At 40.6% G+C, this 20,247-nt stretch overlaps 1 protein-coding gene across 1 annotated transcript in view; it reads left to right on the top strand.

Annotated features, from left to right (window-relative positions):
* LOC115084673 (sodium-dependent phosphate transport protein 2B-like) overlaps window positions 1-19,938 on the top strand; it is a 92,917-nt gene extending 72,979 nt beyond the window's left edge. The window contains 5 exon segments of the mRNA XM_029589856.1: window positions 4,591-4,758; window positions 8,285-8,401; window positions 8,820-8,944; window positions 18,607-19,077; window positions 19,079-19,938. Coding sequence (XP_029445716.1) covers window positions 4,591-4,758; window positions 8,285-8,401; window positions 8,820-8,944; window positions 18,607-19,077; window positions 19,079-19,198 — 1,001 coding nt within the window. The 3' untranslated portion in view covers window positions 19,199-19,938.
* The last annotated feature ends 309 nt before the right edge of the window (window positions 19,939-20,247 follow it).

Here is a 20,247-nt window from a genome sequence, read left to right as displayed (position 1 = left end):
AGATCGGAGAAGTCTTTTGTGATCCTCCCCTCTCTAACACCTTGGGGGTGGATGCTGGCACTGGAGTTGAGGTAGTGGGTGCACCCTGAGAAGCAATGCCAGAGGGGGCATCAGTCACCCTCTGTGCCTGTACTGACTGCTCTTCCTCCTCCTCGTTATCACTGTCATCTCTCCCCTGCTGCACATTTGTGGAGGCTAAGACAGGACTAAGTGATTCTACCGAAGATTCGTCAGCTATTACTTCTTCCGTTTCTGATGAGAATCCCACACAAGAAGATTCTTCATCTGAATCAGAAGCAAACAGTGACTGCGCTACCTTATCAATGCTAAGTGTTAGTCGAGACTTCTGTCCCTCTGCTGCTTTTGGGTGTCTACATTTTGTCTGGCATGACTCTGCCTCCCCTTCCCTCACCTCCAAAACTACAGGGCCAGAAACAAGTGGTGGCGATGGCGATGTATCATGGTCAGATTTCTTTTTTTTTGGCATGGAACTGCCATCTCCTACAAAGAGTTTAGATTGCGACAGTTGCCTTTTTAGCTGTACTGGTGGTGTTGCACTAGTGTCTTTTGAGGTGCCTCCTCTGCCAGTCCCAATCACTCGATTACATCTCTCTTTCCCTGACATTATGGATTTAATGTGACTGAGTAGTAACACTGCCCACTGTCACGGTGCCTGGCTGTGCACTAATGTGTGTGTGTGGCGTGCACACAGAAGTTGCTTGCTTGTAAGCACAAAAGAGGCAGACTCCCTGGGCACTTGACTGCACAGACCCAACCAAATACTTAGGATCAGTCTGTTTAAACTGCCCACTGTCACGGTGCCTGGCTGTGCACTAATGTGTGTGGCGTGCACACAGAAGCTGCTTGCTTGTAAGCACAAAAGAGGCAGATTCCCTGGGCACTTGACTGCACAGACCCAACCAAATACTTTGGATCAGTCTGTTTAAACTACCCACTGCTCACTGTCACGGTGCCTGGCTGTGCACTAATGTGTGTGGCGTGCACACAGAAGCTGCTTGCTTGTAAGCACAAAAGAGGCAGACTGCCTGGGCACTTGACTGAACAGACCCACCCAATAGTCAGGATCAGTCTGTTAAAGCTACCCACTGCCCACTGTCACAGTGCCTGGCTGTGCACTAATGTGTGTGGTGTGCCCACAGAAGCTGCTTGCTTGTAAGCACAAAAGAGGCAGACTTCCTGGGCACTTGACTGCACAGACCCAACCAAATACTTTGGATCAGTCTGTTTAAACTACCCACTGCCCACTGTCACGGTGCCTGGCTGTGCACTAATGTGTGTGGCGTGCCCACAGAAGCTGCTTGCTTGTAAGCACAAAAGAGGCAGACTCCCTGGGCACTTGACTGCACAGACCCAGCCTGTTAAACTGTCCAGTGAAGCCCAGTGCACCGAGAGACTAAGTAATTGGAATTAAAAAAAAATCTGTTTAAAAAAGCAGGAATTTTTGTCACTCCAGAAAAATGGATGAAATTGAAAATAATATATCTCTCCAAGCCAGCCCAACACCCTAAATGGTGGTCAGTGCTAGCTGACCTAGCACAGCTTCTCTTCTCAGTCAGAGATGACCAAAATAAACAGCTTGAAAGAAACAGGACTAGCTGTAGCTGATCCTGGCACTGCAGCAAAACAAAGAATAATTTTCTATCCTTTACTAGTAGCCTATCTCTCTTAGTTCAGCCTCCTCTCTCTTCCACCCAGCCCACCTCCCCACAGCACGTGGCTCCTCGTGCTGATGTTTATATAGTGCTGGCTCATCAGTAAAATCGACAGAGAGCACTGAATGACAGCGCTATTGGCTGCATTCAGTGCAGTTCAGAAAATGTCAGCGTGGATACGCTGCATTCCGGTATCCATGCCGACCTGTCCGACCCTTTCCTGTGAGTCACTGTGACTCACAGGAAAGGGTCAGACAGGTCGGCATGGTTACCACAGGGGCGCTGCCATTTTGTGCAAATCGTAGATAGTAAGTAGCTAATGGGGGCGAAGAAAAGCGCGCGCCGCTGGGCGCACCGAATTAAACAGAAAATACGTTAAATACGTGGGGAGTCGCGATGTGTTTCGCCTCCCCACGTATTTAACGGATAGGACAAAATACGTTGCGGATCGCCAATACGTCGAAAATGGATGCACACCCCTACAATATGCCCTACATTCATCCTGAACAAGCATGTATATGTAGTTTCTATAACTGCACTTTCAAAAATTCTGTTTCAAATAAGGCTCTAAATTGGAAAAAAAATGGATCAAAAACCATGACTCGATTCAGCAACAAAAATTCAAATCACTACTCCACAAGTACCGTAAATCAACCGATGAAGCTAAAAAAAACTATTACTCAACAAAAATTCATCAATACCAGTTTAATCCACGTGCCCTTTTCCGATACGTTTCTAATATAATCTCCCCCACAACTAACATCTACCCCGAAGATGAGACCAAAAATAAATGTGAGAAATTAGCCGCCTATTTCCAGGACAAGATATCAAATATCATGGCTCGTTTTACATCTCCATATCGGCCAACAATTCCAGCACTAACAAGCTCCCAAAATGATTCACCCACACTCTCAAATTTTGAATTATCTACTGTATTGGAGACTGAAGCAATTCTAAAAAGAATCAAGCCAGCATTACACCCCGTTGACATTATGCCAACAAAAACACTCCTAGCCATTCCTACTAGAATAGCCCCGGCAATCTCCAACATCATTAACACCTCTGTAACAGAGGGAGTCTTTCCCACACAACTCAAACATGCTATAATAAAGCCTACCCATAAAAAAGCAGACCTGGATCCATCTGAACCGGCTAATTATCGACCAGTATCGAACCTCCCGTTATTATCAAAAATACTAGAAAAGGTCATAAACAAACAACTAACTGACTATCTAGAGGAAAATCATTTACTCTTCCCGTCGCAATATGGATTTAGGAAGAACCATAGCACCGAAACACTACTAGTGTCCCTTTCAGACTCCATACTAAAATCCCTTGATACTGGTAACTCTTATTTTCTGGCCCTTCTGGATATCTCCTCAGCATTTGACACGGTGAACCACAATACACTCCTCTCTCTCCTTTCACAAATTGGCATCACCAGCACTGCCTTATCCTGGATACAATCATTCCTGAAAGATAGGACTTACAGTGTCAAAGTGGGACACCATACGTCAAAACCTAGAAATCTGTCACAAGGTGTCCCTCAAGGATCCTCACTTTCCTCAACTCTTTTCAATGTATATCTATCTCCACTCTGTAAACTACTGAAGAAATTGGATCTCCGGCATTTCATATACGCCGACGACGTCCAGATCATTATTCCAATCAAGGATTCACTTGCTAAGGCCATGGAAACCTGGGAATCAGCACTTACTGAAATAAAAAATCTACTCATGGAAAACTTTCTTGCAATCAACACCAACAAGACTGAACTACTCATTATAACACCACACAAGAACACCTCAACCAACATGCAACATGATCCTTCCTCAACAACAGACCATACCAAGCTAAAGCAGGTCCGCAGCCTTGGGGTCATTATTGATAATCACCTTACTTTGAACAATTTCATCTCAACCACAATCAAGAGTGGCTTCTTCAAGTTACATACATTGAAAAGAATTAAACCGTTATTACATCCTCAGGACTTCCGGACTGTGTTACAAGCCACAATTCTACCAAAGATTGACTATTGTAATGCACTACTACTGGGTCTCCCTAAAAGCACAATTCAACCTCTTCAGATGTTGCAGAATGCCGCTGCTCGTTTAATTACTAATACTCGACGGCATGAACATATTACTCCAGCACTCATGTTCCTACATTGGCTACCCGTATCCTTCAGAATTACTTTTAAAGTTCTCTCACTCATCCACAAATCAATTCACAACCAAGAGATGCAATGGTTCTCTGATCAGCTCATTTTTCGCACCTCCAACAGACCAATTAGAAATATTCACCAAGCGAAATTAGCTGTCCATCCACTAAAACACATCAAACACGTTTCCACCATAGACCGATCATTCTCCATAGCGGGTATCAAAATCTGGAACAACATGCCGTTGGACCTGCGTCTTGAATCCTGTCACAAAACCTTCAAACAAAACCTTAAAACATGGTTGTTTGAACAAGCATTCACTCTATGAATCTCATCTAACCTAAAAATTCAGCTATCCCTTATTATTCCTCACTGGCTCCAAGTTCTTTTCCTCGCATTTTGTATTTACATTCTGCTATTCCATACCCCCCCACTGTTACTCAATTTAGGCTATTGTATTCAATGTGACATTGGTCTCGCTGCTGACAGTTAATTTGCTCCTGCGAATACATGGTTATTTATATTTTATTGTTTAATATTTAATGATGTATGCATATTATCTTTAAAACCCTTGTTTCTGTAAAGCCTGTTGCTGTTAAATGTTTTACTGTTTTTTAAACTGTTACATGTAAAGCCTGTTGCTAATTTATTGTTTCACTGTAAACCGAGGTGATGTATGTCTATACGTACCACGGTATAAAAGAATCTATAAATAAATAAATAAATAAATCAATCAAATCTTTTGTTTTTCCTTAGGTCAACACATATTTGCCAATACTAGCCTTCCGGACCTGGCCGTTGGTCTCATCCTTCTGACACTGTCTTTGCTTGTTCTGTGCACATGTCTCATACTGATTGTCAAAGTCCTGAACTCAGTGATGAAGGGACAAGTTGCTTCTGCTGTTAAGAAGGTCATCAACACTGGTACATTAGTTATATGCTTCTTTTTAATATTAAGTTTATAAGGTAATTGTAAAGACAGGTATACCAATTGAGTCTAGCTCCTGTTGGGAGCCCCACCTCTTGTGATGTCATCATGCAAGACCTATAATTTAAAGCCCACTGCTGGGGGAGAGCACGATGAGAGCCAATCAGCCCAAGGAGGAATAATATGTTCTGTGTGCGCTACCCTAGGTGCTGTTATAGAGAAGGGCAACATATACATTGATAATCTCTAATATAGACTATTGTAATTCACTTTTCCTGGGCCTGCCGGCCAGTACCCTAAAATCACTACAGTTGTTACAGTACACCTCAGCACAGGTATTAACCAGCCAAAGAAAATACAATCACACCCATTCTTTCCCATTTACATTGGCTCCCTATTCAATATCAAATTCAATTAAAATTTTGACTTTAATTCACAAAATCCTGATAAATCTGGATAGGTACTGCCCTTCATATGTATGTTCCTCAAAGGAACTTGAAATCTGCAGACAAAAGGCTACTAGAAGTTCCCTCTATACACTGTGCCCATCTAGGAGAGGTAAGAGACAGAGCTATATTCATCGTCAGCCCAAGATGCTGGAATTCTATGCCAGAGTCTTTAAGATTATCGACATACTTTAAGATGTGTGAAACTGAGCAGTGTTTCCCAGGCTGGAGGCACAAAGCCACATGGACTCCAGCCTTTTCTAATGCAGAAACAACTTTATTCAAGTTACAGCACTTCAACATAATAGAATGGCTATCTACCTTTGCAGTGCACTTCCTACTCCCTAGGGTTTGGGTCAGCATAGATTTACAGGAGCTGCCTCTCTGGAGACACAGGGGCCTCCTGAACTCACCTGAGCTTACACTCTTATGCTTCCCAGCTGGTCCCACCCTCAGGAATTTCTTCTGCCCCCCAGGGTCCTGCCCACAGAGCTCTTTCCCTCTGTGGGATTTAAGCTGGACCTTCACATACAGCAAGGGGGAAAATGGGGTCACTCCATTACATACCCCCCTCAGCTTGGACACATTTGTCTAAGCATCACTACTTCCCACTGGATTCCATCCAGGGAAGTATCACACACCCATCTCCCTTTCATCTGGCCTCCCACCAGCTAGGCTTGGGGTTGAGGCTCTAGGGTCATAGTCATCCACACACATTAGGGTTACCCCAGACAAAATTGATAGTACCACCCACTGCAGCCATCGCCCAGTGTACACCCACAGTCCATTATCTGAGTCCATTTGTAGCTTTGGATTCCTATTCCACCCTAGCGGGAGTCCTTGGATTGGCTGTGAGACATGTGATGAGTACTCTTCACTCATCTCTATGGTGGCTTGTGCCTCCTCTGAACCATCACGACCAGCCATACATTGACTCCTTTGCAGCCCTTCTTGCTGGGGTTTCCATGCTTCCTTTCACATGATTGTCTGTGGCTCTTCCATTGGGCTTTTCACGGCAGTGGTTCTGTCTGGCTTCTCTGTATTCCCTCTCGTTGGGGACTCCATGACTTCTGCGGCCTCTTTAATTGGTACTCGGTACTGCCCTCTCCAGTCCTCTTCAGTGTTTAGGCACCCTACCGAGCCTCTCTCAGGACCTCCTGTAGCGCCCCTCTTAGGCTTCTGCCTGCTGCATTCCTAGCTCTCTGTGAGGCCTCTCTCCGGAGTCTCCTCCGGCCATTGCTAGAACTCAGCCAGCTTGCCGGACATCTCTCTGATGAGTTGCCATAGCTCCCTGTCCTTTTGGGTCACTTCAGTTACAACCACCTGTAGTTCAGCAATCAGCTGTATCCATTTAATTCTGCCTTCCTCTCTCTGGGCATCTGTGGAATGTGGGAGTGGCTATACTGGCCTCATTAGCCTGGCTGGCCCTTCTACCTGCCAGAGCTCCAGTCTCAGGTTCTCCCTCTCAGCCGGCACTTGGGACTGGGGAACTTCAGCTATACAGAAGTACATGGCAACTCTTCTTTTAAGCACCCTGGCATCTCTTTCTTCTTTTATCTGTACTGAAGTACACCCACTGGATCCAGACCAGGTTTTTGAGTGGTACTGCCAAGGCCTTTAAGGTCTCTGGTTTCTGCACTTGCTAGCCACTTCACTTTCAGTTTGGGCCACGCCCTGCTCCAGCCAAAATGCACAATGTATGAAAAACCCTGCCTCACCAGCACTGACTGTACTGATTATTAAACATCTTTAGATGGGGCTTGTCCCCCATAGTTTGCAAAGAAAAATCTACCCTGCCTGCAGGCAACACAGACCCCTCTCTGGTTTAAAGGCAGTTTTTAGGTTGTTTTTTTTTTTTTTCTTCTGTGCTCCTCTATGCTCTGAAACCCAAGCAGCACTGCTTTTCTTCTGACCCAGCCCCTTCCTTAGACAAGGCTGGATAAACTTTTTTCATGCAGCTTGCGTTACTTCAGTGTGCTCCCAGAGCCATCCCCGAATCTCTGCAGCACTGCTTTGCCTCCTACTTCCTTGGCAGGCCACACAACAAACTTCACTTGGAGACTTGGTGGGGGGATCTCTGTGTCCAGCGTAGAGAGAAACAAATCCTCAATCTGACAACATATGTGGGAAACCGAGTGGTGTTTCCCAGGCTAGAGGCGCAAAGCCACATGGATTCCAGCCTTTTCTAATGCAGATAAAACTTTATTCAAATAACATCACTTCAACATAATAGAATGACTCCCTACCTTTGCAGGACACTTCCCACTCCCTGGGCTTTGGGTCAGCATAGATTTACAGGAGCTGTCCCTCCTTGAGACACGGGAGGGCCTCCTGAACCCAGCTGGGCTTAGACTCTCATGCTCCCCAACTGGTCCTGCCCTGCAGGGTCCCACCCAAAGTGCTCTCTCCTTCTGTGGGATTTAAAGTGGACCAGGTCTCTAGCCTGGTCCTGCACATACTGCAAGGGGGGAAATGTGGTCACTCCATTACAAGATGTTCACAAAAATCCTGAAGAGTTGGCTCTTCAGGGCAGTCTTTGATATCACAAGATCTTGTTTTCATTTTTATGATCTAGAGCATTCATGGTGTACTGTTTTATGGTTGTTTTTTTTTCGTCAGTAATGTATTATGGATGTTTTAATTGTAAACCACCCCGATCTCCTTTGTTTGGAGGGGAGGTATATTAATAATTGTAAATAAATAAATACATCTGCAATGTAATGTTCTGATTTGCATTGCTATAAGATAAAGTAAGAAAATTGATGAGTGGTTTACCACAAGATATGAACTGCTACCATTTCATCTCAAGCTACCCTCATTCATTTTCTTTTACTGCTGTTAAGTTATAGAAGTGGCTAAATAGTAAAGGAATTTATGATGACAAACTCCCCTTGATAACATCTGTGGTGAAAGTTTGTATATTTTTGTTGTCATGTTAAGTTGATGATTGATGGAGTGCGCAGTCTAGAAATAATTTTAAATAAATACATTTAATATAGTTTTGCCTATTTCTTTCTAATGCCATAGTTTATTTTGCCTGCCTAAGAAATTGTTTGTTTGTTTGTTTTTCTTTTAGATTTCCCATTTCCTTTCACTTGGGTAACAGGATACCTGGCCATTTTAGTTGGCGCTGGGATGACCTTTATTGTCCAAAGCAGTTCTGTTTTCACATCTACCATTACACCCCTTGTCGGTACGTTACGTTCCTTTACAATTCCCTGATGATCGTTTACATTTTTTAGAACCAAAAGGGTACTAGATTTTACTGCAATTGGTGGATGTGTCCCCATGCCCAGTGAATGGGTGTTCACCTCACAAAAAAATTCCACCATTACAATTTGCCACTAATGTTACTTTAATTGACTGTTTCATTAGAAAGACCAGATTGTAGAGGCATGAGTTACTCTCCCTCTTTGAGAGGTGATCCCTCCAGATCAGGGCTCAGGCACAATAGCAGAGCAGTGAGGGGAAGCTTGTGCTGCCACTGCCCATGCTGTACTAGTTTTGTAGATAAATGGTTTCTAATGCTATCATTCTTGCAACTTCAAAAGCATTAAATTTACTAGGAAATATCTATTTTAAAAAATTCCTTTCTGATCTCTTTCTCCTAGGTATTGGTGTTATAAGCATTGAGCTATGTTATCCTCTTACACTGGGTTCTAACATTGGTACAACTACTACAGCTTTACTTGCTGCTCTAGCTAGTGACAGTGACACATTAGCGAACTCACTGCAGGTGAGTGTGGTCTACCACTTTCATTATTATCATTACAAAAATCTGACTCCTGTAAACTTGATGTATCTCCATCTAGCATTTTGCATGTTGCAGCACAATATACTGTAAATAATAACAGGGTAAACTTTGGTAACTTTAGCTGTAACATTTCTAATTAGGGGGGTAACCTGTACGAAGAGGCAGTTACAACCCTAAACATTTTGCTTGGAAGACTGGATGGACTATTTGGGTCTTTATCTGCCATTTTTTACAATGTAATAACAGATGGGACAAGGTATTTGTTGGTACTTTAAATCCTGTGAGAACTGCTTAGGGTTTGAGGTGCAGCTGACAAGGCACTTAAGAAAAGGAAATGCCTGATCCAGAGGTCTTTGATTCTGTTAAAAATAGCAAAGGGAGTTGCTAGTCATTTTTATTTTTTCGGCAAAATTACCAGAGCAAAGGACACTTTTTTGTTATTTAAATTAATCTTTTTTAAAGCACTTAATTATTTACTATGCTGGATTCCCAACTCAGTATTCTTTGATCTTAGAATTATATTATTAGAATAATATTATTATACAATTAGATAATATTAGAGTAGGATGGCTAAGTAACTATTGTGTATGTCTGGATTTTATTGATACACAATATTGATTTCATATATTGTGCAGTACCAAAATATAATATATGCTGTAACTAATTTTGCTATGTACATGCAATTATATGGTCACATAGTAATGATGGCAGAAAAAGACCAAATGGTCCATCCAGCCTGCCCAACAAGTTTCTTATGGTAGTAACTGCAGCTCCATGCAGGTTACCCTCATGATTCTGTTAAGGATAGTAACTGCCACCCTGGGCTGGTTGCGCCTAGAAGCCTTCCTGTGCTTTTTTCCTAATGGCTATGCAGCAGTACCTCGGACCATAAACGTTGGGGCACAATGTTGGCTGTCGTCTGAATCCAATTTTTCTTTTTCCCTTATTTCCCTGCATTATGCCTTATAGCTCTAATATTATATTTTGTTAGTATTGCTTGCACAAATCAATGTCCTAGATATATGTTACACTCATATTTTATTGTCTAGAATATTTATGATGTGTGATGTTAAATAATTTGATAGGTTTGGGTCTATTGATGGTATCAGGTTTGAGATGTGGATATGTATTCTCTTGACTTTGCATACTTCTGCTTATTGTTTATAATGTTATCTTGTTTCTATTGTTGTTTACTTGGAAATACAATAAACAGATTCTTAAAATAATAATAACAATAATTTGATACATCTCATAGATGGGGAGCTTTGTGCAGCAGAGGATCCAGTTTTAATCTTTCCTGGCCATAATTATTTGTCTATTTATTTATTTAAAAGTATTTGTTGTATGCCTCTCTACCATTCTGCTGAGTTACAAAAGCACATACATAATTATCTTAAACAAAGCACAAATCTAAATTACCATAAAACATATACATGAAAACAAAAATAAAACTGAATAACAATACCTGCAATAAACAAAATCTAATTATAGGGCAAAAGCAACTTAGCTAGATGGTAAGAGAACACTTGCAAAAGCCTGAGTAAAAAAGAAGAACTTGAAGTTTTTCCAAAAGTACTTTACAGCCAGTTCAGCCTGGAGGTTAGATGATAAAGAATTCCATAGGGTAGGGCCTGCAACCATAAAAATGTGGTCACACGTCTCAGTCAGATGTATTGACTAGAGTGAAGGAACAACTTAAAGATTCTGACTAGCAGAACGCAACAGGTATTTGTAGTATTAAATTTCAGAGTGGAAGCAATACTAGAAGGGCCATTGTCATGTAATGCTTTGTGGACTAAAGAAAGAACTTTGAATTTGATGCGTCAAGCAACAGGCGAAGTCAAAACAAATGTTATATGGTCATTGCTTCAAGCACGAGGGAAAACTCATGCAGTAGTATTTTAAATAGTCTGTACAGTGGTCAAGATAACAGTCAGCAACCCATTATAAATAGTAATGCAGTAGTCTAAACTCATTTAAAAAGTGAACTTTTTACAATGGTTTTTATCTGTGGTTGAAATGAAAGTGAGCTATGAAATAGCATGCCTAAATTATGAGCTTGCCTAGACACAGGAATGGACCAATCTTCTAGATGTAAAACAGGAGGGAAATCATCTTTCATAGACCTGGATAAAATAATCAGCTCAGTTTTATTTGTATTTCTCTACAGAATTAAATAAAGAAATAAATAATACCATTCTAGCTTTAATAGTGGATAATGTATTTAAAGATGCCCTGACTATATATATCTGTAGGAATATGAATTATATTCTCTGTTATATCTATTACAATGTTCAGAGTTGTTAAAAGGCACATTATAAAAGACACATTTTGCATACCTGTAGACTTAATTACTAATCTGTACATTTTTGCATGCGCTATCAGGAATGTCACATGCAATTTTTCTATACAAGCAAATGAGGTTGGTAGAAATACAATGCAAAATTCTGCTGTTAAAAAAAATTATACCTCACTGAAGTATTTCAAAACAATGTTGAATGTCATACAAGGATCATAGCTACTAAGCTGTAGAAATATTTCTTATTTCCAAGTGGAATCCATATTGTTAAGTCTATACAGTGACTTCAGAAGGTGGCCAACAGTAAAACAATGACATTAGCCAGCATGAAGGAACATCAACATTTTAAAAAATATAATTAAATTTTGGACAGCTCCCAGGGTGTTTGTTTTTCTGTACCTAGTTAGATGTTATTGAATTTCTGTCAGTTGCTAATTGTTTATTTTTTTGTATAGCCATTAATATTTTAGAGCAGAATTTTTTTTTTATAAATTTATTTGAGACATATACAATTCACCAACTGTCAGACAACAATTCTTAAAAGAAGATATACATGAACAAACCATGCATATTGTATGTGCTCAAACATGGAATTTTTTATGTATTATTCCTACCTCAATCTCACATACAAGCATTCCCTTTCATTCATCCATTCATTCACAACTCTCATCTGTATAGTTTAACAACCAGTGGTAAACAATTCCATTAGAAATACAATAACAGTAAGAAACTGTGTCCCACAAAATAAACTTCATTACACCAGTATACAAGTTTTATCCCTTAATTGAAAATATCCTTTCAATTTCCCCTTCTGATGGATTGGAAATATATTTTTCCTCTCTGAATTTCGAAGAGCGCATTTTGTCGCATTAACCCAGTCCATGTTTTATATATAGGCACCTCCTCCCCCTTCCAGGACAGCAGGACAGTCTTTTTTGCTAATAACAGGGCTACAGATAAACATTTTGCCTCCCCACTTTGCATTGTCCTGGGCCTATCATATAGATTTCAATATAAAAGTTTACCTAACCATTAAATTACACATTTCAAGATTGTTTCCAACAGAATCTGCATTTGTCTACAAAAAGGTTGAAATAAGGACACCCGGTAAACATGAGATAAAATGTTCCACTTTGCACTTCAATCATACATCATTAACCCAAAGCTTCATTTTTACTCCCACTTCTCTATGAATTCGTCTATGAATTATTTTGAATTTAATTTCTTTCATATTAGCCATTAACAAATGTTTATACATTAGCACAAATACTTCAGAAATGTCCGTCTCCTCCATCAGAATCCCTAAATCATTACTCCATATAATAGCCAAAGAGTTCAAGTTGGGCATCTTCAACTGTCTTTGTAAGGTCATCACCCACACAGTAAATTTAATAAATTTAGGAATGGTGTCAAAAAAACATATCCTTGTCTTAGGAAAATGTAATATGTTCAGTCTGGTTTCTGCCTTTGCTTAGGCAATAATACCTTGCCTAAATATATGCCAAGAAATAATTAGTATGGATAGATCAATTCTCCTGAAGCTCAAGAAAGGACAATAAAGTCTTATTGTCAGAGTCACATAATTGTCCTATACTGTATAAGCCCTGAATTTTCCAGTCCTTGAAGATAGAAGAGCTAAGACCCACTGGAAACTCCTGATTATTAGAGTCAAAAAAGGAGAAATAAATGGGTCCCTTCCCAATATCCTTTGCCACCACAGCCAAGTTTTTTTTTCAAAGCTATTTGCCTGAAAACCCTATAGTGTACTTTCCCTGCAAATCCTTTAGGCAAGTGAAACAAGTTAATAGGGTTGTACGGGGAAAAACTGATTTTCAGCAGACCATCTGGATCACATTTATCCCCAAGTGGGACCCACTTTTGAAGGAAATGGAGAAGAGAGGCTATGTTATGTAAAGCTCACTCTATGCTTATGGCCAGGGACACATAAACACTTAGACTCAGTAAAAAGTATAATGTATTTTTATTAGTCAATATAAGTGTTCTCGGGAGATGCTGGGTACTGGGTGCCCTTAGTCTTACAAACTGACCAGCATCTCATCATATACAGGAAATTACCCTTCTTTTATAGATAACATACAATATTGTGGAAGCTTCTAGACTTGCGTGACTGTCAAAGAATCATTCACATAAGTTGTGATGTCAAATGCATGATTAAATCATCCCTAACTATTCTTGATTGGTTTACTAGGAAAGTGTAGCCCATTTCCCATGGCTTTGGAGATAGTTCTTTATTCTGTTAAAGTCTTTACTGGTCAAGATAATCAACATGTCTGTAGCTGTGTTGATTACAAACTCCTGAGAATATTGCCTGAAGCTCCCCTGTGGTTTCCTCTTTGTGACTCTATGAATAGACATCACCTGTCTGGTGCCAGCTTGCCTGCCTCTACAGATATCCAGGGACATTCTGTAAGTCATGCTCAGAAAGTCACTTAGAGTCTATTCAGCCCAGGCAGGCTAAAGAAAAGCAGAGGCTTCTGGGGATTTCCTTCTCCATGTTGGTTTTCTGTTCAGGCATACTTCTCATTTCCCTCTTGTGCCACTTACAAATGGCAAAGTGGCACACCCAAGTACCAGAGGTGAAGACAGAACGGTGAAAAGTGACTATGGCAAATGGGCTAAATGTGTAAGCTAACAACTAACCTTGTGTGTGTAATGTTATCCCTCTAGATCCCCCCTAAAGTAAATGAGACTCATAGGCAGACACGTACTCTCTAATTGACAAATAATAACAGCATAACTAAGTTTCACTAGGTAGCCATTAGCTCTATAGTGGAGCTGCAAGAATGACTTCATTATAAAGAAAAGAAACCTTATGATAAGAAGACTACATAAGTTATTTTTTAGAGTCAAGTAATTACACAATAGTGGTGTAACAGATAAAGACAAGGAGAACAAAGAGAGACTAATATGAAAATGTTATGTTTCTCATATAATACTAGGTATACTGGGCAAGTCTATGTAAGGAATACTGTTATTGTAAACAACTACCCAGGATAATATTCATTACAATGGCAAGCAGGGATATAATCAATGCACGTTACCAGAATAGTGAAGGACAGCATAAGGACTCATACTGTGTTGTGCATACATCCTGTGGGACAAGTTATAAAAGTGTTGCAAAAAAAATAAGACATGTTCTGGTCATAGACAGAAATGGGCCTAGGTGAACAGAAGTGTCACACTTCCAGCGCACATCTGTGAGCGCTTGTGACTAAACGCTAGGTAAAGAAACCAATAGGTAGTGTTACAGGAAGAAATGCTCAAAAAGGTACATAGGGAAAAAATAGAAGAGGCTCACTAAATTCAGTATATTGGGTACAGAAAAATACTTGTGCAGAAGCAGCAATAGAGCAGAATTTACCTCAAAGGAATATTTAATTTATTCCAAGACATATCACACTGTCAAGTGGCCAGCAATGGCACAGGGTGATTGGTTAGTGTGATCAGATTAGCTTTCATAAATAATAGTAAAAGAGAACATATCAAATAATCATCTCACTGACTCATCAAGTAAATGAATATACTCATTATAAGGTATAGGACTGGATAATGCTACAAAATGCTGGAACTGTAAGGCTACTAAAGACTGCCTCAATTCAGACTTTATCATTAACTTGAAATCTAAATAGTGGCATTTTTAAATGGCTACATAACTAAAATATTGACTAGGTGTATCATTTCATATTTTGTTACTGACAATCAGTTATCACATATGAAATAAAGGTCAATATGATGAAAAGTGCACGATGACTTCTGTGCATAGGATGGGATAATTTCTGAAATCAATGACATTTGATGTATGCAGTTCCCTCAGCTGGGTGAATTTCAGACATCAGAGCATAGCCTCTTAAATCAGTATTAGATGTATATGTTATTAAAGCCTAGTACAAGAGCAAAACAAATTCAAATTAATCAATGAGACAAAATCCGTCATGGCCTTAGCTCCCTACATCTGGTAATCCCTATATCTGCATAATAATCCTTTTTTTATAATTAGGTAATATGTAATAGTCAGGACCACAAACAACTTAAGTGCTCAGACATTACACAGACACATATATCCGAAGCAGAAAGCCTGTGAGGGAGTCAGTTGGACTGTTAGATGATCGATGGGTTAAAGGGGCACTTAGAGAAGATAAGGCCATCGCGGAAAGATTAAATGATTTCTTTGCTTCGGTGTTTACTGAAGAGGATGTTGGGGAGGTACCCGTAATGGAGAAGGTTTTCATGGGTAATGATTCAGATGGACTGAATCAAATCATGGTGAACCTAAAAGATGTGGTAGGCCTGATTGACAAACTGAAGAGTAGTAAATCACCTGGACTGGATGGTATACACCCCAGAGTTCTGAAGGAAATAAAAAATGAAATTTCAGACCTATTAGTAAAAATTTGTAACTTATCATTAAAATCATCCATTGTACCTGAAGACTGGAGGATAGCAAATGTAACCCCAATATTTAAAAAGGGCTCCAGGGGTGATCCGGGAAACTACAGATGGGTTAGCCTGACTTCAGTTCCAGGAAAAATAGTGGAAAGTGTTCTAAACATCAAAATCACAGAACATATAGGAAGACGTGGTTTAATGGAACAAAGTCAGCATGGCTTTACCCAGGGCAAGTCTTGCCTCACAAATCTGCTTCACGTTTTTGAAGGAGTTAATAAACATGTGGATAAAGGTGAACCGGTAGATACAGTATAATTGGATTTTCAGAAGGCGTTTGACAAAGTTCCTCATGAGAGGCTTCTAGGAAAAGTAAAACGTCATGGGATAGGTGGTGATGTCCTTTTGTGGATTGCAAACTGGCTAAAAGACAGGAAACAGAGAGTAGGATTAAATGGGCAATTTTCTCAGTGGAAGGGAGTGGACAGTGGAGTGCCTCAGGGATCTGTATTGGGACCCTTACTTTTCAATATATTTATAAATTATCTGGAAATAAATACGACGAGTGAGATAATCAAATTTGCAGATGACACAAAATTGTTCAGAGTAGTTAAATCACAAGCAGATTGTGATAAATTGCAGGAAGACCTTGTGAGACTGGAAAATTGGGAATACAAATGGCAGATGAAATTTAATGTGGATAAGTGCAAGGTGATGCATATAGAGAAAAATAACCCATGCTATAATTACACAATGTTGGGTTCCATATTAGGTGCTACAACCCAAGAAAGAGATCTAGGTGTCATAGTGGATAACACATTGAAATCGTTGGTACAGTGTGCTGCGGCAGTCAAAAAAGCAAACAGAATGTTGGGAATTATTAAAAAGGGAATGGTGAATAAAACGGAAAATGTCATAATGCCTCTGTATCACTCCATGGTGAGACTGCACCTTGAATACTGTGTACAATTCTGGTCGCCGCATCTCAAAAAAGATATAATTGCGATGGAGAAGGTACAGAGAAGGGCTACCAAAATGATAAGGGGAATGGAACAGCTCCCCTATGAGGAAAAGACTAAAGAGGTTAGGACTTTTCAGCTTGGAGAAGAGACGACTGAGGGGGGATATGATAGAAGTGTTTAAAATCATGAGAGGTCTAGAACGGGTAGATGTGAATCGGTTATTTACTCTTTCGGATATTAGAAAGACTAGGGGGCACTCCATGAAGTTAGCATGGGGCACATTTAAAACTAATCGGAGAAAGTTCTTTTTTACTTAATGCACAATTAAACTCTGAAATTTGTTGCCAGAGGATGTGGTTAGTGCAGTTAGTATAGCTGTGTTTAAAAAAGGATTGGATAAGTTCTTGGAGGTGAAGTCCATTACCTGCTATTAAGTTCACTTAGAGAATAGCCACTGCCATTAGCAATGGTAGCATGGAATGGACTTGGTTTTTGGGTACTTGCCAGGTTCTTGTGGCCTGGATTGGCCACTGTTGGAAACAGGATGCTGGGCTTGATGGACCCTTGGTCTGACCCAGTATGGCATTTTCTTATGTTCTTATGTTCACTAAACTGACAAACAAATTCATTCATTGCAGTCTTCAGGTGTCTTGACACACACATAACACAAAAAACTGATAACAAGTAACATATTTGAGTTCAAAAAGTATTTGGATCGATCCATAATAAAACAAAACAGGGGGGCCGCGGGGAGTGATCTCTCGTTCCCAGGCCATCAGCTGCGCTAAAGAAAAATGTGACATCTTTAAAGATGGCGCCGGCCTTCCAGTGCTCCTACCATGTGACAGGGGCCGGCCAATGGCACGGATACCCTGTCACATGGTAAGGGCAAAGGGCCATCGGCGCCATCTTTATGAGTGGCAGCCGATGGCCCGAGAGCGGGAGATCACTCCCCGTGCCCCCCCCCCCCCGGACCACCAGATAATTTTAAAAGGTTTTTGGGGGGGGATCGGGAGGGTGGGGGAGGCTAAGGGGGTTGGTTTAAAGGGTCGGGTGGGTTTTTTTTTTTATCGGGCCATCGGCACCATTTATATTAGTGGCAGCTAAAATGGCGCCGATGGCCCGAGAGCGGGAGATCATGCCGGGACCCCCCCCCCCCCCCCCCACTGGGCCACCAGGTAATTTAACATTTTGGGGGGGTTCAGGAGGGTGGGGGAGGGTAAGGGATTGGTTTTAAAGGGTCGGGGTGGGTTTAGGGGTTGTTTTGGTGTGCCAGTTTTCCCCGCCCTCCCCCAAATAATTCCCGTGCCCGATTTAACGATTTTTGACGATAAATCGGGGGAATTTGTATTGTATCGCGCACTCTAACTATTTTTGATGATTTAAAAAATATCGACGATTCACATCCCTACTAAATAAGTACTGCAAAGTGCATGCAAGTGGTAGTTTAATGGATTCTAGCATAAAGAAGTAATCTTAGAGATAGGCTACCCAAGCCACCCTCACTCTCTCTGTATATAGTATCCAATTGTATTTCCCCCCTCTTCCCAGTTGTTTGCCCTTGTTACAATGTAACGTTATGCTTCCGCCAATATCTGTCTCATTTTAATTTTGTTTGTTGGCGATGTTATTGTTAAAGCTTTGTTCTATGTAAACCGAGTTGATTTGATCTGTATCAAGAAATTTGGTATAAAAAAGCCTTAAATAAAATAAATAAATAAAGCTGGAGACCTTAGTGTCACTGTGTCACCTTAACCCCCTACTGCTCAAACTTCCATTTCATTGTAACCATGTTAATTGTGAATGCTCCTTGGATTGCATAAATATAATTATTTCCTACAGTAGATGCTTCCCTGTAAAAGCACTCAATTGTTCTCTGTTTCATTAATTAGTCTCACCTCTTGTGACATTTCATTTTAGACATTTTGCAAACCACTTTAGAAATGTTTTGTAACTTTTTTTGTTTGTTTTCATTTCAGATTGCACTCTGCCATTTTTTTTTCAACGTATCTGGGATTCTTCTTTTGTACCCCATTCCTCTCACTCGTGTACCAATCTTCCTAGCAAAGGGCCTGGGAAACACAACAGCCAAGTACAGGTGGTTTGCTGTTTTTTATCTGATCACCTGCTTCCTCCTGCTTCCCGTAATCATCTTTGCTCTGTCACTGGCAGGCTGGCAAGTTCTTGTGGGTGTTGGTGTTCCCATTGTATGCCTTATAATTGCCATCGTTGTTATCAATGTGCTGCAGTCCAAGTATCCTAGAGTGCTACCAGGATTTCTGAAAACCTGGAACTTCCTCCCCAAATGGATGCATTCTCTGCAGCCCTGGGACAAAGCTGTATCATCCATGACTACGTTCTGCGGGAGGTTCTTCTGCTGCTGCTGTAAGTGGCGCAAGTGCTTTAAATGTTGTAGAGAGAGTCAAGATGAAGCATTCTCCGATCTCCGGCAAGAAGAAGCCCAGGACTCTGGAGCCTTATAAGAATACTGTTTTTATTGATGACGAAACACAACATGGAAAGGAAAGTCAGTCCACAGCTGGGAATGCACAAAATCTGACCGCTTTATAAGGACTCTGTAACCAAGAAAAATCTCTTAGCCTCATAAAAAATATACTGACTGTTAATTTTGTTGTGGGTGTTCCCATGTAGCTTATTTATTACGTCCCATGCTATCCAGAAATTCCAAAGTAATAAGAAAACTACTTAAGAGATGGATTAGTATACTATAATATACTATTGTCTTGAAAATTGACTTTGTCAGAGGACTTAGTGACGCTCTGAATGATCCATGATGCAGGAGATTAAAAGTTTATTGCTACTGCAAAGGACATGACATAAAGAAACTCATGAATGTTCCTTGATGCCCAGCAGAAACCAGTGTGACTCATAATGCACCGGCATTCTATTCAGTGCAAGAACTTACAAGCTGAAACATCATTTATTATATCAGAAATATTTCAGATTTATTTATTTGCTTTTGTATACCGACATTCATTGGGGTACATCACATCGGTTTACATGTTGGCGTGGAGAAATAGTAGGACAAACATGTCCTACTATTTTTACATGGAATGGAGGCATATCAATAGTTAATACAGATACATTTTCGCAGTGTTGAGCATCAAGGAGAATTTATTCAGTCAGTTCAACGGGATGATTTGATTCGATCATCTCAACATGGCAATATCTATAGTTGTTTACATGGGGAAGTTTGTACATGGGGGACTTACTGGGGCTTATTGGAGTGTGCGGACATATCTAAGGTAAGGTAGAATTGTGAAGTTACCATTTTTATTGTGAGGTTGAGGTGAGGATGGGGGGGGTGGGTTAGGCTTGAGGGGGGAAAGACTTTTTGGAATAGCCAGGTTTTTAGGGGTTTTTTTGAAAGACTGGGTGGAAGTCTCCAATCTGAGTTGTTCAGGGATTGTGTTCCACAGGGAGGGGCCCGCTATTGATATGGCGCGTTCTCTGGTTGCGGTGAGGTGTGCTTGTTTTGCGGAGGGGATGTTTAGCAGGCCGGTGTTCTTTGATCTGAGGTTTCTTTGGGTGTGATGGTGGTGGAGGGCATCTTTCAGCCATTCTGTGTTTTTATTGTGTATTGATTTGTGTAGTAGGGT

The sequence above is a fragment of the Rhinatrema bivittatum genome, chromosome 1 (assembly GCF_901001135.1).
Source record: "Rhinatrema bivittatum chromosome 1, aRhiBiv1.1, whole genome shotgun sequence".
Classification (NCBI taxonomy): Eukaryota; Metazoa; Chordata; class Amphibia; order Gymnophiona; family Rhinatrematidae; genus Rhinatrema; species Rhinatrema bivittatum.
This window is presented reverse-complemented; position numbering and strand designations above follow the sequence as displayed.